The 20,149-nt window shown below is 50.6% G+C and overlaps 1 protein-coding gene across 1 annotated transcript in view; it reads left to right on the top strand.

Annotated features, from left to right (window-relative positions):
* Positions 1-477: 477 nt before the first annotated feature.
* The window catches only part of LOC128350585 (histone-lysine N-methyltransferase 2D-like), a 41,622-nt gene continuing 21,950 nt past the window's right edge, over positions 478-20,149 (top strand). The window contains exons 1-10 of the mRNA XM_053308982.1: positions 478-982; positions 1,547-1,570; positions 2,080-2,111; positions 2,810-3,061; positions 3,495-3,728; positions 4,243-4,313; positions 9,877-10,105; positions 10,460-10,525; positions 19,491-19,514; positions 20,024-20,055. Coding sequence (XP_053164957.1) covers positions 957-982; positions 1,547-1,570; positions 2,080-2,111; positions 2,810-3,061; positions 3,495-3,728; positions 4,243-4,313; positions 9,877-10,105; positions 10,460-10,525; positions 19,491-19,514; positions 20,024-20,055 — 990 coding nt within the window. The 5' untranslated portion in view covers positions 478-956. The remainder of the gene's footprint in view (positions 983-1,546; positions 1,571-2,079; positions 2,112-2,809; positions 3,062-3,494; positions 3,729-4,242; positions 4,314-9,876; positions 10,106-10,459; positions 10,526-19,490; positions 19,515-20,023; positions 20,056-20,149) is intronic.

Below are 20,149 nucleotides of genomic sequence, written 5' to 3'. Positions count from 1 at the left end.
CCCTTGTTCAAAGGAAGCCCTGGACTTAGGCCTCCATTCAGTGTCTTTTCAGCCTCCTGTCAGGAGATTTTGATCTCGTTAATAGAAACTGTTAAGAAGAGAAACACACACAACACCAACAATGAAGAACAAAATGAAAGAAAAGAGAACTCAAGATATTTGGGCTAGCGAAATCCTTGAAATTTGGCCGCGAAAACCCAACCCAACCATTGCAAACAGAAAACCCACTTGGAAAGGGGAAGCATTACTGCTCTGGCTGCTAGCAGAGGTCACTGCAGACCAAACCTTCTTCTCCCGGCCTCTCCTTTCCCACCAGGAACCAAAGCAGCAGCTGGAGGCCTGGATGGGGTGTGGGGGAGCCCATTTGGGGGGCTGGTTTGGCCCTGTTGGGGAAGCCTCTTCCAACTAGGTAGCAGGAGGAAGGAGTGATGGTGTGGAATCCAGGTAGGAGGAAACACTGGGTAGGACTAGGACAGCTCCATCCTAACCAGCTTTCATACCCAGATTTGGACACCATCACTTCTCCCTCCTCCTCCCTGGCTCTTTCCTCCCACATCACCGAAAAGGGCGAGCACACCCAGCTCCCAAACTTAGGTAAGACAGTTGTCTGACCCACTTTTGGGTGGTGTGAATGACCTCCAGACGTGAAGGAGGGCTTCCTTTCTGCAGAGTCCTTTTAAAGCTAGGCACTTGATTGTGTGATGAGAGGGAAAGCTATGTGGGGAGCAGGGAGGGCAGAAAGGGCTGACCCTGCCCTGGTGCTTGGGGACTGGGAGCTGCATCCTAAGACACAGTCGGGATTTCAAACCTAAACAAGCCAGTGTGGGCAGTAACGGATCTGGTGACCTCACCGCAGTCCCGGAATTCTGCAGGGATTCCGACGGAGGAGGCTCATTGGCCATCCTGGGCATCCAGCGGCAGTTAGTTGGTCTTGTTGTCTGGTTTTCTTTGCCAAAATGGGTGGCTGCTGGGCCCGTCTCAGGTACAGTCTGGCATGGCGGTGGGGCGGGGGTGGGACCAAACCCAAGGGCTGCCTGGGACTGGTTTTGAAAGCTGTCTTTCCTTGCTTTTACCTTCTCTGGGTTGGATGCCTCTCAATCCCAGTTGCGGGGGAGCAACAGCAGGAGAGAGGACAAGCTCTCACCCCCTGACTGTGGGCTTCCCAGAGGCATCAGGTGGGCCACTGTGTGAAACAGGATGCTGGACTAGATGGGCCTCCTTGGGCCTGATCCAGCAGGGCTGTTCTTCTGTTCTTCATTTCACCTCCAGCTTTGACCCCAAGCAGTTTCTCCTTGAAATGCAGGAACCCTCAAGGGTCGCCTCGTGGGGTGGTTTCCACAGTACTTCCTTGGCTTGCAGGCCCTAGACTCATGAACCACAAGGAGTGCCCAGGAACTATGGGAGACCACTAAGGGCCCACACAGGGGGTGGTTGTGGGGAAACCCTTTGCCCTCCCTTTGAAGCTGACATCTCCAGCTGCCCATGAAGCCCACCCATCCTCTTGACAAGAATCGTGCCTAAGCCTGCTTCTTCCTTCTTCTTCCAGGTCCCAACAGGAAGAAGCTGTCAAGTAAGTGGTCCTTCTTTCCATTCTGGATGTTTCAGACTCAGGAGGGGGTCCCCCTCAAGCGTGGGTGGGGTTCAGGCAGGACTCCAACCCAGGAGGTGTGGCACCCATGTCCCCAACTGGGTGAGCCCGGCTGCCTTCAGGAGGCCAAACACAGGCCAATGGATATGATGCTAGCAAATTTGAATTTGATCCCAGCAAAACTGGCTTCTTGTCTTATTTTGCTAAAACAAACACACACACCCCAAACAAAACCTGATTTGGAAAACTCTTCTGGAGAGGGACGGGTCAGTCCTCAGGGCCAAACAGTACCGCAGATGCTGTCCATTCCTAACCCCAGCAAATTCCCAACTCTGTATGCATCCAAAACGAGCAGGGCCACCTAGAAGGACTGCCGGTCGGATGCATCTGGGCCAGAACGAGAGGGGGAACTGTGCCCCCCTGGGATGACAGGGCAACCCCCCAGGTCCTGGGATTGCTGACCGAGAATACGTCTCTGCTCTTCTCTACAGACTCCCTGAAAATCCGGACCGGGATCAGACTGGTGAGTGGATGACCAGTGTGGTGCAGGCTCCTTCTCAGGGCTTCGCCAGATCTCCATGGCAGCTCTCCTTGGGGATCTCTTTCTCTGGGCAAAGGAGCCAGATGGAAAGAAGGTCATCTGATGGATGAGTGGCCGGAGGAGAGGCCACTGGCCTCCTAGGCGCCTGACAGAGCCCACAGCCTACCCGGGGTGGGGGTGGGGAGACCTGCCAGCCCCCGATTGAGGAAGGACAGCCACGGCCTCCAGTTCATAGCCTCACTTTCCTGTCCTGGCCTCCAGGCTCCCACTCTACTGAGAGGAGAAGGCTCTTCTCCCATACGTAGGGGAGGGCCCATCGTCAGTGGCACAGCCACCGCTTTCCAGGTAGAGGGTCCCCCTGCTTGAATCTCCATCGTTAGCTTCTGCCCAAGGGTGTCAACTAGCTAGGAAAGGCCTCTGCCTGAGAGCGGCTGCCAGTCAGAGCCGGGCAAAGGGAGGCAAAGCCTCGGAAGCAAGATGGCAGCTGCATTATGTAGGCATGGCTGAGAGAGCTGAGCAATTATCCCATTGCCAGAGGAAGCCCTCAACTGGCCCACCCAAAGAAAGAACTCATCTCTGCATCCCAGCCTGGCCAGCTAAGCAGAAAGCGGAGGCCGCGGACATCCGGGCCCTGAGGCTTCCTCCGTCTCCTGAGCTCTGCTTCCTTCCCTCTCTTGCAGGTGTTCCTGAAAACCCCAGCCCCGTTCCCTCTGCTCCTTCTCCCACCTCCCCACCCCTCTGCCTACCGCCCCACCCCAGCTCCCCCTTACTCCCCAACCCAGTCTCCCCCTCCCTCCCCCTTCTCCCTACCGCAGAGACTGCGCCCCCAGCCCTCTCTCATCCCAGTCTGCTGGAGCCCACAGAGGACACCAGTTCCTCCACACTGGATGCCTGCCCAGGTCCCTCCACCAGCAGGAGGGCTCTGCAAGAGGGTAAGTATTAGGGCATCTCCTAGCCCCTCGGCCTGCCCCCGAACCCTGCCGGAGAACCCGGAGGCGTTCCTGGGTCCTCCTCTCTGCCTCCCGGCTGACTAAGAGAGCCAGCGTGGTGTAGTGGTTAGAGTGCTGGACTAGGACCGGGGAGACCCGAGTTCAAATCTCCATTCAGCCATGAAAACTAGCTGGGTGACCCTGGGCCAGTCACTTCTCTCTCAGCCTAACCTACTTCACAGGGTTGTTGTGAAAGAGAAACTCAAGTCTGTAGTACACCGCTCTGGGCCCCTTGGAGGAGGAGCGGGATATAAATGTAATAATGATGATGATGATGATGATAAGCTCCACTGGTCCAGCTGCAGCTCCTTGCAGGGCTGAGGAGCTAGCCAGGCTCTGGGGCCAACCATCTTCTTCTGCTGCTCCTCTCTTGCAGACCTCCCTCAAGGCCCCAATTCGGCAGAGGCCTCGTCCCTCCAGCCTCCTTGCCCCATTTTCACGTGGTCCTCCTCCTCTGCCTCCACCAAGTATCTCCGTCTCTCCACCACCCCCTCCCTCTCCCCCTCCTGCCTCTCCCTGAATCCCTCCCCTTCCCCTCCTCAACATCTCTTCAAAATGGAAGAGAAATTGGAGAACCTGATGTTGTTGCAGAACAAGCAGATGGAAGACTGTAAGTCTCCTCCGCGCAGCACCCGGGGGCTTATTGCCGTCCCGTCCCAATAGCCATTTTGCAGCTCTGAGGGCCCAAACACAGCTACGACAGGGAAGGCTCTAGAGAAGGCCTGCTCAGCATTGGCCCCCCCAGCTGTTTTTGGACTACAACTCCCATAATCCCCCGCTACAGTGGTCAGGGATTATGGGAGCTGAAGGCTACATCTGCAGGAGAGCCAAATTTGACCAGCCCTGCTGTAGAGGCTCAGAAGGGGAGCCGAGGCAGGGAGCAAGCATGGGAAGGAGATGCCTGATTACAGCTCCAGGGGGTTTGGGTTCGAATCCCCATTTGGCCATGACCCTCGAGGGGAGACCCTGGGTCAGTCCCTCGTCACACAGCCTGACCGAACTCTCAGGGTTGTTGTGAGGATCTGAAAAAAGGTGACTCCCACCCTGAACTCCTTTGACCAAAAGCAAATGGTGAATGTGAAACAACCAGGCAAATATCAGCCCTTTTGAGCTCTGCCCGGAAGGGAAGAGGCAGCCACTGAGGACGGCAGAAGGTGGTGCTGAGAACTGGCCTCCCGAGAGCATCAGCAACCTCGTACCGGAGCAAAGGGCTGCTGCCCTTAAGTGCTGGCAGCAGAGGTGGGCCAACCAGGCTCTCCAGAGGGCGTGGAACTACAACTCCTATCATCCCTGGTGGCAGGGGATGATGGGAGCTGTAGTTCAACAACAGTTGGAAGGTCAACTTTCCCCACCTCTGGCTCACAGTCTACAGTGCGGCGAGGGAGCAGGAGCGGAGGGAGAGGAAGGGTGGGAGAGGAAGGAAGAACTGGAGTTCGGTGCCCATCTCCTGTTGAGGCATTAAGGATCATCTATTCCTCCACAGAATGGAAGGATTTTGAGCCAGGACTGGAAGGAAAGGAGGGGGACGGGTCCAATTCCGTCTGGGTGGCAGCTCCAGGCCTAAGGGGCAGCGAGGGAGAAGGGCAGGAGTCAATATAGAGAGCAGGAGACCTGCTTCGGGGGGTTGCAGGGTTGGGGGTGCCAGTGTCACCAGGAGGGGGTCAAGCCCAGAGGCACAGGGTGGGGCAGAGCATTTGGGGCTGGGGGTTCAAGGTCAGAATGAGGAGTCTGTGCTGGGAGTGGACAGTGGAAGGGTCCAGAAAGTCAACGTCGCACCTGGTAGGGTGGCAACAAGCCCCTTTGTCCCATTGGTTTCCTTTCCTTGCAGGACAAGAAGGTGTCATGATTTTCCGTGCCCACATTCAACATGTTGTGGTGATGAGCAAGCAGCTCCAGGAACTCAGAAGCAGGCTCAGCAAACTTGAAGACGCCTTTGCAGAAAAATAGTATGATTTGTTGTTGTTGTTTTTGAATTTATTTATTTTGTTGCAATTTGTTTTGCAAATTTAGTGTCAAAACATAAAGTGCTGTATTTGTATTTGTAGTGTCAAAACATAAAGTGCTCTTTCAAGAAGAGAAAGATCTGCTGCTCTGTGTATTCTTTGGGCACAGTGGGGTGAAAAGGTCTTTGGGTCCAGCCCAGCTGCAGAAAAGTCTCTCATGGGAGATGTATTCGGGGCCAAGAGAGTACAGTTTGTGCACGAATCCATTTTCACAATTGGATACAACCTCAAACCAAATCACCAAAATTCAAATCAAAAGTCAATCTGGCCGGCCACTGCTAACCAGTTTGGCGAATCGAGAAACCGCAAAAACCCTCACTCATTAAAAAGCCCATAGGGAACAATCTTTGCATATTGGTTCAACCTCAAATCAAATCACGAAAATAGGAAACAATTGTCAAGCTGGCTGGCCATTGCCAGCCAGTTTGACGAATCCAAAATCCAGTGGGGGGTCTCACGATTCACCTATGGGGAACTCAAATCACCCCATTGTCCAGCATGGGTAGGTCCAAGGGACACCAAAGTCCGTTGGGTGGTATTGCATGATGGGTATTATCTACCACACGACTGACGAAGGAAGCAAAGCAGGACTGGAACTCAGGTCCCGCAGGCTCATAAAATACTCCCTTTCCCGCTTCCTACACAACATCAGTTCCTCACTTGCACATACAGGAATCTGTCAGATGCAGCTTTGAATTAGCAAAACTGCTAAATGTATCAAGTGAGTCCAAACCCATTGCAGACTAAGTATTTCCTCCATCCAATGCACCACGGAGAATCACAGAGGGAATCTGAACATTCCCTGATCTCCTATGCGAACACACAAAATGGCGGGGGCGGGGGGAGCATGATTTCAACCTATTTTTGATTTTAACAAGGGAATGGGACTTTTAATTTCCAAAGCTGTTTCTCAATAGCTTTGCTAAGCTCACAGAACGTTTGCTTGCAAACTGGTGCACTACACAAGTTTCTTCACTAACTGTGACAGCCTTAAGCACACACAGGTTTTCTTCTCAGGACCAAACAGACAATAATAATGCAATTTCAGAAAAATTTAAAGAAAGACCCCTCTAATCTAAGGTTGCATTGGAAGGGGAAACATCTCTTTCTTTCTGTAAAGCTTGGAATCCAATTGCCTCTAAGACATGGGTAGGAGCATTGCAAATATAGGTCAGTAGGAGAACCTTGAAGCAGCTATAATCCTACTCTCCATGGCCTCTCACCCATCCATCTCCTCTGGGGATCAAGTTTGGTTTTTAAGGGGTCCTTCTGGCCTCTTCCGGCTTAAGATCTGTGGAGGTTGGCCAGACCTCGCCCAGACCTCACCCAGATCTGCGGAGGTTGGCCTACAACTAATTTCCTGCCAGGTCTGCCATGATTTTAAAACCATCATTTCACAAAGTGGGAATCTAATCTTCCCATAGTTGCAGTCTGCAGAGATTTCCTATCATCCTTTGGACAGTTTTATTTCTAAAACAGGAGGGGTAGCTTAGAAGCTTTTGACACCCGCCTCCCTAGTTACGCACTCTGGGGCCCTGCCAAGCCACACATACACACAGCCCTGCACCCACCAATTTCTTCGTGCGGGGCAGTGGAATAGGCATGGCCCCTCCCGCCCCTGGAAAGAGCCAGCTGCAAATGTGAGAAATAATTACAAGCCACTCATGCTAGTACTATGTGGAAATAGCAACTTGACTCAATTTGTGGAGGGTTTGGGTGGTTTTTTTGTTGGTTTGTTTTTAGCATTTTTGAAGACACCAAAGCTGCAGAGCCAGACAGATGGTTTTCTAGGCATTCAGGGTTACAAGTAAAAGGAGAGAGGGAAATGACTGATAAATATTTTAAAACTCTCTGTTAGGCATTGCTGGAATAGTGAAAAGTGGCAGGTGGGCCAGACTTCCAGAGAGGCCTAGGCATAGGCCTTGCTGAAGCCTGAAGCTCCCCAGGCAGGCCTTGGTTGGAGATCGGCAGGAGCAGACAGTCAAGAAAGGGTTCCCTTTTCTCCCAGTCCGATTGGTTGCTTCTCCTGGAGTCTTGTGCTCCTCCCTGCTTGGAATTTGTATGGAACTGCAGAGCCCAGGTAGCTGGCTGTTGGCTTCTTGTTCTCCCTCCAACCAAGAAGGAAACTTAGGGAAGTAAAACATTTGCTATTTGAAAGTAAACCCTTTGCTGTTTTTGATGTGTGTGTGTGATTTGTTCCCCTTGGTCAAGCTACCATGTTGTTTGCTCCCCCACCCCCATGAACCGTGTGTGTGTGTGTTGTACATGGGAGAGAAGTCCCATCTTGTATGTGTGTGAGACAGAGAATTCTTAAGCTTTAAAAAACAACCAACAAAACATTTTCAAAGTATGCCAAAACATGTACTCATGGCATGTTCTTAGAACTGTCTGCAAATGGGTGTCCTTGAGTGCAGAGGCTTTTACAGGCAGGGGCGTAGCAAGGTTGGAGTGGGCCCAGAGACAAGATTTAAAAATGCCTCGCCCCCCCCCCCCCCGCCCCCAGGCTCATGAAGTTAAGAAATCTTAAATGAGGCTGAATAGTGGTAACAAAAAACATAGCAAAATAATCATCCTAAATGATTTTTTAAAAGGTTTTGTCAATTGTGGACGATGCACGTCATTTAATGGTACTAGAGAAAGAGATGCTGTTCTGGTAGCTCCAGGTCTTAACACTCACATCAGTTTCGGAGGATGAATACAACTGAAGGAAGCCCGGGCGGGTGAGCGGCTGGGGGAGTACGTCATGTGACCTGCCTCTGGGGGGGCCCCCCAAGGCAGTGGGCCCCCAGACAACTGTCTCCCTTTGCCCTATTATAGTTATGCCCCTGTTTACAGGTATGCTCCTTGGAATGACATAGCCACCTAGGTGCAGTGGGGAAGTAACTTGCCTAGGGAGCAAGAGGTTGCTGGTTCGAATCCCCACTGCTATGTTTCCCAGACTCCTATATCAGGCAGCAGTGATACAGGAAGATGCTGAAAGCCATCATCTCACACTGTGTGGGAGGAGGCAATGGTCACCCCCTCCTGTATTCTATCAAAGAAAACCACAGGGCTCTGTGGTCACCAGGAGTCGACACCGACTCCATGGCACAACTTTACCTTTTACTTCCTATATGCCCACAGGAGTTAGTGTTGTTGTGTTTTGTTTTTTTGCTGCACCCCTGCACCACCTACTTGGGCTCTGCCCACCTGCCTGGTACCCACCCATTCCCAGCAGTCACCAGCCACCACTGTCTCTGTCTTTGGGCTGACTAAGCTCCACTGGTCCAGCTGCAGCTCCTTGCAGGGGTGAGGAGCAAGGGCAGGCAGTGCGGCCAAGTGTCGTCTTCTTTTGCTCCTCTCTTGCAGACCTCCCTCAAGGCCCCAATTCTAGTTTTTGTTTTGTTTTTTAAAGGGGGGGGAGTGGGGGAAGAAAAAGAAAAACCAGACAAATAATGCATATATATGTCATCACCTTCTAAAGCACATACAATTCATTAAATCTTGACCTTATGAAACTCTTCTTCTTTGCCTAGACAGTGGAAAAAAACCCCAGTTCAAATGTAGATAATGAACACATTTTGGTAATCCAAAGTTGATGTTCTGGGCTAAATCTACTTCCCCAATGTTGAATTATGATCTTTTTGGCCACTCCCCAAGCCCGAAGTATCCATACTTGTTGATAGAGTGTTAAATTCCATATCCTGGGAATATATCCCAGGAGAACATAACTGTCTTTTTTTTAAAAAAAAAAAGATAATTGCAATGTCTTATTTACAATTTTATGGACTTCATCCCCAAAATATGTTATTATTGGGTATGACCAAACCATATGGGACAATGTCCCCTCATAAATATGACATCTCCAGCAAACTGCGTTCTGAACCCAGCCCTTCTGGAAGATCCTCTGGGGAGTCCAGGAAGAGCGAAATAAAAGGTTTTGCTGAACAAGTCTCCATTGGATATATATATATGCTCGTTCTATATATGCTTGTTTTGTTATCTTTAATGCTGTTAACCATTGATCAACCATCATGGTATATTCAAAAGCCTGATTCCATAATAATCAGTATCAACTTTATCCTGCTCTTTCAGTTTTAACTAAAATGAAGCTGTAGGTTTAGCTTGTTCTGGAAAATGTTCCAAATCCAGTAATAATGATGAAGTTTCTCAGGCAGCAAGTCCATCCTGTCCATATATCTAGGTTAAAAGATTTCTTAATTGTATATATTGCCAACTGGCATTCAAAGAGATATTAAATTCATTTCTCAAAGAATCAAAGGATTTTAAAACGTCTTCTGGGGTAATTAATTGATCTACAGTGATAATATTAGAAGTTGCCCAATGGGCCGAATAGAAAGGTTTCTGCCCAATCGTCAAATCCGGATTCATCCATAACGTAAACTTTGCGTGCTTAAAAGGATCAAAGCCAGACGTAAGACCTAAGCTCCTCCATAGGTGTCTAGCTGCCGGAACTGCCGGTAGTTTAGCAGAAGAGCTAATAAATAATGGACCCAATACCTGAGAAGCAGATAGTGGGGCGAAGTAGTCATTCTCCAGTGGTGCCCATGGGGTACAGAAATAAATTATGCCGACATGGCAGATAGAGCCCAGCCATTTCTCATGTCCAGAGGAAGCCTTTAACTGGCCCACCCAAAGAAAGAACCCATCTCTGCATCCCAGCCTGGCCAGCTAAGCAGAAAGCGGAGGCCGCAGACATCCGGGCTCTGAGGCTTCCTCCGTCTCCTGAGCTCTGCTTCCTTTCCTCTCTTGCAGGTGTTCCTGAGAACCCCAGCCCCGTTCCCTCTTCTCCTTCCCCCACCTCCCGACCCCTCTCCCTACCACACCACCCCAGTCTCCCCCTCCCTCTCCCTTCTCCCCACCACAGAGACTTTGCCTCCAACCCTCTCTCATGCCAGTCTGGTGGAGCCCCCAGAAGACACTGGTTCCACCACATCGGATGCCTGCCCAGGTCCCTCCACCAGCAGGAGGGCTCTGGAAGATGGTAAGTATTAGGGCATCTCCTAGCCCCTCGGCCTGCAACCGAACCCTTCTGGTGAACACGGAGGCGTTCCTGGGTCCTCCTCTCTGCCTCCCAGCTGACGAAATTCCACTGGTCCAGCTGCAGATCCTTGCAGGGGTGAGGAGCAAGCCAGACTCTGGGGCCAAGTGTCTTCTTCTGCTCCTCTCTTGAAGACCTCCCTCAAGGCACCGATTCTGCAGAGGCCTCGTCCCTCCAGCCTCCTCACCCCACCTTCACACGGTCCTCCTCTGACTCCAGCGAGTATCTCAGCCTCTCCGCCACTCCCACCCCTCCTCTCTTCCCTCTCCCTGCACCTCTCCCCTTCACCTCCTCAAGATCTCCACAACATGAAAGAGAGATTGGATCAACTGATGGCGTTGCAGAACAAGCAGATGCAGGACCGTAAGTCTCCTCCGCACAGCACCCGGGAGCCTCTTCCCGTTCCGTCCCAATGGCCATTCTGCAGCCCTGAGGGCCCAAACACAGTGGCGACAGGGAGAGACTCTAGAGCAGGCCTGCTCGACGTTGGCCCCAGAGCTGTTTTTGGACTACAAATCCCATAATACCCGGCAAAAGTGGCCAATCATCAGGGATTATATGGGAGCTGTAGGCCAACATCTGCAGGAGAGCCAAATTTGACCAGCCCTGCTGTAGAGGCTCAGAAGGGGAGCCGAGGCAGCGAGCAAGCACGGGAAGGAGATGCCTGATTACAGCTCCAGGAGGTTTGGGTTCGAATTCCCATTTGGCCATGACCCTCGAGGGGAGACCCTGGGTCAGTCCCTCGTCACACAGCCTGACCGAACTCTCAGGGTTGTTGTGAGGATCTGAAAAAAGGTGACTCCCACCCTGAACTCCATTGACCAAAAGCAAATGGTGAATGTGAAACAACCAGACAAATATCAGCCCTTTTGAGCTCAGCCCAGAACAGAAGAGGCAGCCACCGAGAAGGGCAGAGGGTGGTGCTGAGAACTGTCCTCCCGAGACCATCAGCAACCTCGTACCGGAGCAAAGTGCTGACAGCAGAGCTGGGCCAACCAGGTTCTCCAGAGGGTGTGGAACTACAACTCCTATCATCCCCAGTGGCAGGGGATGATGGGAGCTGTAGTTCACAAATGGAAGGTCAACTTTTCCCACCTCTGGCTCACAGTCTCCAGTGCGGCGAGGGAGCAGGAAGAAGAGGAAGGGTGGGAGAGGAAGGAAGAGACAGAGTTCGGTGCCCATCTCCTGCTGATGCATTAAGGATCTATTCCTCCACAGAATGGAAGGATTTTGAGTCAGGACTGGAAGGAAAGGAGGCAGGAGGGTCCAATTCCGGCTGGGTGGCAGCTCCAGGCCTAAGGGGCAGCGAGGGAGAAGGGCAGGAGTCAATATAGAGAGCAAGAGACCTGCTTCGGGGGGTTGCAGGGTTGGGGGTGCCAGTGTCACCAGGAGGGGGTCAAGCCCAGAGGCACAAGGTGGGGCAGAGCATTTGGGGTTGGGGTTTCAAGGTCAGAATGAGGAGTCTGTGCTGGGTGTGGACAGTGGAAGGGTCCAGAAAGTCAACGTCGCACCTGGTAGGGTGGCAACAAGCCCCTTTGTCCCATTGGTTTCCTTTCCTTGCAGGACAAGAAGGTCTCATGATCTTCCGTGCCCACCTTCAGCATGTTGTGGTGCTGAGCAGGCAGCTGCAGGAACTGAGGAGCAGGCTCAGCCAACTTGAAGAGGCCTTTGTAGAAACATAATATGAATTGTTGTTGTTGAATGTACTTATTTTGTTGTAATTTCTATTGTAAGGCCGCGCTGGCCTTCAACATGTTTACCCAATTTATTGTAAAAACATAAAGCGCTGTGTTTGTTTTTCAAAAAGAGAAAGATAGGCTGAGAACTCTGAGTATTCTTTGGGCCAGTGGGGTGAAAAGGTCTTTGGGTCCAGCCCAGCTGCAGAAAAGTCTCTCATGGGAGATGCATTCGGGGCCAAGAGAGTACAGTTTGTGCACGAGTCCATTTTCACAATTGGATACAAACTCAAATCGAATCACCAAAATTCGAATCAGTTGTCAAACTGGCAGGCCATTGCTAGCCAGTTTGACGAATACAAAATCCAGAGGGGAGTCTCACGATTTACCTATGGGGAACTCAAATCACCCCATTGTTCAGCATGGGTAGGTCCCAGGGACACCAAATCCGTTGGGTGCTATGGCATGATAGGTGTTACCTACCACACAACCGAACCCACAAACTTTGTTTGAAAAATAATATGAGTTGTTGTTGTTGTTTGAATTTATTTATTTTATTGTAATTTGTTTTCCAAATTTAGTGTAAAAACATAAAGTGCTGTGTTTGTTTTTAAATAAGAGACAGCCATGCTGCTTTGAGTTTTCTTTGAGCACAGTGGGGTGAAAAGGTCTTTGGGTCCAGCCCAGGTGCAGAAAAGTCTCTCATGGAAGATGCAGTCAGGGCTAAGAGAGGACAGTTGTGCACGAGTCCATTTTCACAATTGGATACAAACTCAAATCGAATCACAAAAATTGGAATCCATTGTCAAACTGGCTGGCCATGGCTAGCCAGTTAGACGAATCCAAAATCCAGTGGGGAGTCTCACGATTCACCTATGGGGAACTCAAATCACCCCATTGTCCAGCATGGGTAGGTCCTAGGGACACAAAAGTCCGTTGGGTGGTATTGCATGATGGGTATTATCTACCACACGACTGACGAAGGAAGCAAAGCCGGACTGGAACTCAGGTCCCGCAGGCTCATAAAATATTCCCTTTCCTGCTTCTCACACTACATCAGTTCCTCACTTGCACATACAGGAATCTGTCAGATGCAGCTTTGAATTAGCAAAACTGCTAAATGTATCAAGTGAGTCCAAACCCATTGCAGACTAAGCATTTCCTCCATCCAATGCACCACGGAGAATCACAGAGGGAATCTGAACATTCCCTGATCTCCTATGCGAACACACAAAATGGCGTGGGCGGGGGGAGCATGATTTCAACCTGTTTCTGATTTTAATAAGGGAATGGGACCTTTAATTTCCAAAGCTGTTTCTCAATAGCTTTGCTAAGCTCACAGAACGTTCGCTTGCAAACTGGTGCACTACACAAGTTTCTTCACTAACTGACTGCTTAAGCACACACAGGTTTTCTTCTCAAGACCAGATAGACTATAATGCCATTTCAGAATTTTTTTTAAAAGGACCCCTCTAATATAAGGTTGCAGTATGGACATTGGAAGGGGAAACATCTCTTTCTGTTTGTGCAGCTTGGAATCCAATTGCCTCTAAGACATGGGTAGGAGCATTGCAAATATAGGTCGGTAGGAGAACCTTGAGGCAGCTATAATCTTGCTCTCCAAGTCTCCATGGCCTCTCACCCATCCCTCTCCTTTGGGGATCCAGTTTGGTTTACAAGGGGTCCTTCTGGCCTCTTCTGGCTTTCACCCAGACCTACAGAGGTTGGCCTACAACTCCCATCATCCCTGACTATTGGCTTATATGGCCAGAGATGCTGGGAGTTGTAGTCCAAAACCACCTGGAAGACTCCAGTTATGCAGCAGGCCTGGTGTAGACCAGGGATTCTCAATGTTTTGTCCCCAGATGTTATCGGATTTCAACTCCCATAATCCCCAACCAAAGGCCGCTGGGGCTGGGGGGTTATGGGAGTTGAAGTCCAATAACATCTGGGGACCCGACGTTTGTTTTGTTTTACATTTATATCCCACTCTTTCTCCAAGGAGCTCAGAGCGGTGTACTACATACTTCAGTGTCTCCTCACAACAACCCTGTGAAGTAGGTTAGGCTGAGAGAGAAGTGACCGGCCCAGAGTCACCCAGCAAGTCTCATGGCTGAATGGGGATTTGAACTCGGGTCTCCCTAGTCCTGGTCCAGCACTCTAACCACTACACCACGCTGGCAACGTTGAGAATCCCTGGTGTAGACAATGCTGAGCCTGATGGACCTTCGCTTCATCTGAGGCCCTTTCTTCTGTGCCTGTCTTCCAAATTGCACCCACATGGTGCTCTGGACCACATGAGCAGAGAAAGGACGGAGAAATGGATGATCCTGAACATCTCCATCCCGTTCCAAAATGAAGGGTCTGTCTGGGCAGAATCCCATGACGGAATCCTTCCCTGTGCACAAATCCCCTGTTCTGATGGTCCCATCTCCAAAAACTGAGGGGGAGAGAGGGGGGAAAGAGACAGGGGCGTAACTACCATTAGGCAGGGGGAGGCAGTCGTCTCGGGGCCCCACTGCCTTGAGGGGCCCCCCAGAGACACCTCACATGACTCCCCATTGCCCCCTGCCCAGCCCCAAGACCCTTCAGCCACTTGCCCTGTTTGCCCTCTCTCCTGCTTGTTGTCCTGGTCGGAAATCAAAGCAGCAGGCAAGCTGCTTTTCTCCCTGGCGCCTCTCAGCTGATCGGCGGGTGGGCGGGGCTTCCAGGGAGGCCTCCGTGTAGGCCTCCGTGAAGCCTGAATTCGAGTAGGCTGGCAAGCCCCAGGAAGAAGGCTGGCAGTCAGAGTGGCCACTACAGCTCTCTGCAGCAGACCCTCTTCCCAGGCCAGACAGCTCAGCCTTTGCCAGGTAGAATGTGAATTCCTTTATGTGGTTACACCCCCCCACCCCCTACAGGTAGGGATCTGCTTGCCATAGGGCTTTGATGGGGGGTGGGGAGACTGAGAAGTCTCTGAATATTTAATTTAAAACTGATTGGGAAATTTGCAGGCTTAAAAAAACCCTCTAAAAAGCCCTATAAGTGGCTTGTTTCATGGCAGGAAATTACAAAAACCTGGAACAAATTTATTTATGTATTAATTAATTAATTAATGCATTCATAAATACACTTATGTTCAAGTTGTTTTGCAACCCAGGTCTGAGTGAGAACTGAGACATGAGTGAGAACTGTGACGCATGTGTTGTGCTTTTATATTTTTTCCCCTTAGGGTCAATCTGGCCAACATGTGAATGCAGCACCTCCATTCCAGAGGAGATGTGTGTTAAAGGGCTTTAAAAGCCTCGTGTGAAAAACCTCCTGGAATCAAACTTTACTGAATTGGTTCAGAATTCTGAGAAAACAGACATAGGCTCACCCTGCATGGTTGGAAGTCTCCTTTGCTAATCTGCAGCAAGGGGCCCATTTTAATAATTAGTGTTTCTAGTGTGTTCTAGGCATTAAAAGTAGCACAAATATATAGTATTCAATGTATATCACTATATATTGTGAAGTGTGTGTGTGTGTATTCAGTGAAATGTATTTCTTGGCAGTATACTTATTTTGAAATATCAGACTTAAATCCTTGGAAGCCTGGGGTGTGTGGAGGCCCTGGACTTGGGGGGGGGGCATTTTAAAATCTCTTCTCAGGGCCCACTCCAACCTTGCTACGCCCCTGAGCACATTCGGCTCCGCTCTTAGAGCTCTACTTCGAAAACGGAGCACAATGCAGAGAGCTTCATGATTGAAAAGGGAGCTGCATCTGCTGTCCACAGAGCCACCACCGGGTATTACTTGCTGGCAGACTGGAAGTCGCTTAGATGAACTTCAAGCTCAAATCCTTGGTTTTGCAAATACACCATATGAAAAGGGAATTTTTGACTTGGAAATAGTTGTGCCTGTAAGGTATCCATTTGAGCCTCCAAAGATGCGCTTCCTGACTCCTTTAAAAAAAGGTTTTACTCCCATATAATTCTTCTCTTCTCATTTGCTCAATTTTGTACATCTGTTTTTTGTATGTTTTGAATGAGGACAGAAATGTGAGAATAAAAGCCCCCTGCTTACTGAGCAAAGAGGCACCTTTTTCTCTTTGTAAACCGCCCTGAGCCATTTTTGGAAGGGTGGTATAGAAATCAAATTATTATTATTATTATTATTATTATTATTATTATTATTATTATTAAAAAATTTCTCGGCGGGGGGGCCCATTTAAGAATCTTGTCTCAGGGCCCACTCCAACCTAGTTACGCCCCTGGAAAGAGACATCATTGAGCAAGAAAAATGTCCAGAAAAAAAGCATCCCAAGAGATCCAGGAGCTGCAGCGCCTTCCCCATGAGGAAAGGCTAAAGATCCATTTCTATTTCTGAGACAACAAAGAGGAAGCAGATTAGAGATTTACATGTGTGCAAAGAATACAGCAATAAGTGAGGGGGGGGAGGATCTATCCACTCTCATGGAACTTAGGCTGATTGGAAGCTGGTTCTAGGGCAGAAAGCAGTTCTTGGGTAATTAACGAATGGCGGGGCTTCTCAGATGTGGCTACATGATTGTTTTTTTGCTGCTTCTGTGTTTTTTTTAATCCATGTATCGTTTTCTATATTTGTATATTATATATTTTAATATCAGGTTGTTTATATATTTTTAGCTAAATACTTTTAACTCATTTTTATTATGTGTTTTTAAATTTTGTAAACCGCCTTGAGACTGTTTTTAATGAAAGGTGTTATATAAATCCAACAATAAATAAAAATAAATAAAAATGGGTCCCCAGACGTTGCTGGACTACAAGCCCCATCACCCCCTGCCACAATGGATCCAGAGATCTCTTCTCCTTGGGGCACAAAATGTGCTGCCTATCCAGGAAATATTCATTTTTATGTATGCATCACACACACACTCCCCATTTCCCCATGGATTGCTCTCCCTGCCTTTTCCCCCACCCCACCCCTTAGGAGAGGCTAGAGATCCCTTTCTTTTTTTGAAACTAAAGGACAATTAAGGGGGAGCAGAATAGAGATTTATGTGTGTACGAGCAATACTGCAAGAAGTGTGGAGAGTATCCACTCTCACAACAATGGAAGCAGATTCCAGGGCAGAAAGCAGTTCTTCAGTCATTAATTCACGGCAGGGCTTCTCAGAGCTGGGTCCCCAGATGTTGCTGGACTACAAGTCCCATCACCCCCTGCCACAATGTCCAAGGCCCAGCGTGAGAGGAGCATGGGTGTGAGCACGTGTGTGTCATTGTCAGGCCAAGTCGGGCGGATGCTCCTTTTCCCTGGACCCAAATGTCCCACTCCCAGTAGCAGCAGCCTCTGCAAAGGTTGGACCACCCACTGACCTCCCTCCTAGACCTCTCCATCCCCTGGAGGCCGGGGTGCCGCCATTGTCCTTTCTTCGGGGAACTAGCAGCCACTGGGAAGGGAAGAAGGAGAGAGATTCCTTCCCTTCCTCCAGCTTCTCTCCCTGTCCTCAGAAGCAGATAGGAGGAGCCAGAGATCTGTCCCTGCTTGGGCCAGAAAAGGCCCTGCTGCCCAGGAACTCTGCATTTTGCTGTATGCACCACCACCCCTTCACATGGATTGCTCCCCCCCAGCCACAACCCCCCTCCCCCCTCCCCCTCTGTCCCTGCTCCTTCCTTGTCTGCTTGCTGGGCTCAGAGGAGTTTGCCAGCAGGCAGAACCTCCAACTTGGGCCCCCCTTGATCCTACCAGTCCCCACCCCCTCAATAGAAGATCTCCCCCCAGAATGGAGACCAGGCTTTGCCCTGGAGTTTCCTGGGTGGTGGGATGGGGGGGGCAGTGCCAGCGAAGGCTGCAGGAGGAAGGGTTGTGTTGGGGGAGCAGGTCCCCCCCCGTTTACCTTAAAGCAGCATCCGCTGCCTGCTAGGGGGTGCTTTAAGGTAAATGGGGGAACTTCCTCCCCCCACACAACCCCCCAAAGAGGCACCTTTTAATGTGGTGATTCTCTTCATTTAGCAGGGGGAGAGCAACTGGCCCTCTCCGCCCCAGCACAGCATCCCTCCAGTGACTGTTGCTGGTGTCTATCCGAAGTTTCTTTTTTGATTGTGAGCCCTTCGGGGACAGGGATCCATCTTATTTATGTATTAGTTCTCTGTGTAAACAGAACCCCTTGTTCAAAGGAAGCCCTGGACTTAGGCCTCCATTCAGTGTCTTTTCAGCCTCCTGTCAGGAGACTTTGATCTCGTTAATAGAAACCGTTAAGAAGAGAAACACACACAACACCAACACTGAAGAACAAAATGAAAGAAAAGAGAACTCAAGATATTTGGGCTAGCGAAATCCTTGAAATTTGGCTGCGAAAACCCAACCCAACCATTGCAAACAGAAAACCTACTTGGAAAGGGGAAGCATTACTGCTCTGGCTGCTAGCAGAGGTCACTGCAGACCAAACCTTCTTCTCCCGGCCTCTCCTTTCCCACCAGGAACCAAAGCAGCAGCTGGAGGCCTGGATGGGGTGTGGGGGAGCCCATTTGGGGGGCTGGTTTGGCCCTGTTGGGGAAGCCTCTTCCAACTAGGTAGCAGGAGGAAGGAGTGATGGTGTGGAATCCAGGTAGGAGGAAACACTGGGTAGGACTAGGACAGCTCCATCCTAACCAGCTTTCATACCCAGATTTGGACACCATCACTTCTCCCTCCTCCTCCCTGGCTCTTTCCTCCCACATCACCGAAAAGGGCGAGCACACCCAGCTCCCAAACTTAGGTAAGACAGTTGTCTGACCCACTTTTGGGTGGTGTGAATGACCTCCAGACGTGAAGGAGGGCTTCCTTTCTGCAGAGTCCTTTTAAAGCTAGGCACTTGATTGTGTGATGAGAGGGAAAGCTATGTGGGGAGCAGGGAGGGCAGAAAGGGCTGACCCTGCCCTGGTGCTTGGGGACTGGGAGCTGCATCCTAAGACACAGTCGGGATTTCAAACCTAAACAAGCCAGTGTGGGCAGTAACGGATCTGGTGACCTCACCGCAGTCCCGGAATTCTGCAGGGATTCCGACGGAGGAGGCTCATTGGCCATCCTGGGCATCCAGCGGCAGTTAGTTGGTCTTGTTGTCTGGTTTTCTTTGCCAAAATGGGTGGCTGCTGGGCCCGTCTCAGGTACAGTCTGGCATGGCGGTGGGGCGGGGGTGGGACCAAACCCAAGGGCTGCCTGGGACTGGTTTTGAAAGCTGTCTTTCCTTGCTTTTACCTTCTCTGGGTTGGATGCCTCTCAATCCCAGTTGCAGGGGAGCAACAGCAGGAGAGAGGACAAGCTCTCACCCCCTGACTGTGGGCTTCCCAGAGGCATCAGGTGGGCCACTGTGTGAAACAGGATGCTGGACTAGATGGGCCTCCTTGGGCCTGATCCAGCAGGGCTGTTCTTCTGTTCTTCATTTCACCTCCAGCTTTGACCCCAAGCAGTTTCTCCTTTAAATGCAGGAACCCTCAAGGGTCGCCTCGTGGGGTGGTTTCCACAGTACTTCCTTGGCTTGCAGGCCCTAGACTCATGAACCACGAGGAGTGCCCAGGAACTATGGGAGGCCACTAAGGGCCCACACAGGGGGTGGTTGTGGGGAAACCCTTTGCCCTCCCTTTGAAGCTGACATCTCCAGCTGCCCATGAAGCCCACCCATCCTCTTGACAAGAATCGTGCCTAAGCCTGCTTCTTCCTTCTTCTTCCAGGTCCCAACAGGAAGAAGCTGTCAAGTAAGTGGTCCTTCTTTCCATTCTGGATGTTTCTGACTCAGGAGGGGGTCCCCCTCAAGCGTGGGTGGGGTTCCGGCAGGACTCCAACCCAGGAGGTGTGGCACCCATGTCCCCAACTGGGTGAGCCCGGCTGCCTTCAGGAGGCCAAACACAGGCCAATGGATATGATGCTAGCAAATTTGAATTTGATCCCAGCAAAACTGGCTTCTTGTCTTATTTTGCTAAAACAAACACAAACACCCCAAACAAAACCTGATTTGGAAAACTCTTCTGGAGAGGGACGGGTCAGTCCTCAGGGCCAAACAGTACCGCAGATGCTGTCTGTTCCTAACCCCAGCAAATTTCCAACTCTGGATGCATCCAAAACGAGCAGGGCCACCTAGAAGGACTGTCGGTCGGATGCATCTGAGCCAGAACGAGAGGGGGAACTGTGCCCCCCTGGGATGACAGGGCAACCCCCCAGGTCCTGGGATTGCTGACTGAGAATACGTCTCTGCTTTTCTCTACAGACTCCCTGAAGATCCGGACCGGGATCAGACTGGTGAGTGGATGACCAGTGTGGTGCAGGCTCCTTCTCAGGGCTTCGCCAGATCTCCATGGCAGCTCTCCTTGGGGATCTCTTTCTCTGGGCAAAG

The sequence above is a fragment of the Hemicordylus capensis genome, chromosome 3 (assembly GCF_027244095.1).
Source record: "Hemicordylus capensis ecotype Gifberg chromosome 3, rHemCap1.1.pri, whole genome shotgun sequence".
In the NCBI taxonomy this organism is placed as follows: domain Eukaryota; kingdom Metazoa; phylum Chordata; class Lepidosauria; order Squamata; family Cordylidae; genus Hemicordylus; species Hemicordylus capensis.
Note: the sequence above shows the minus strand (reverse complement) of the source record. Positions and strands in the feature narration are given on the sequence as shown.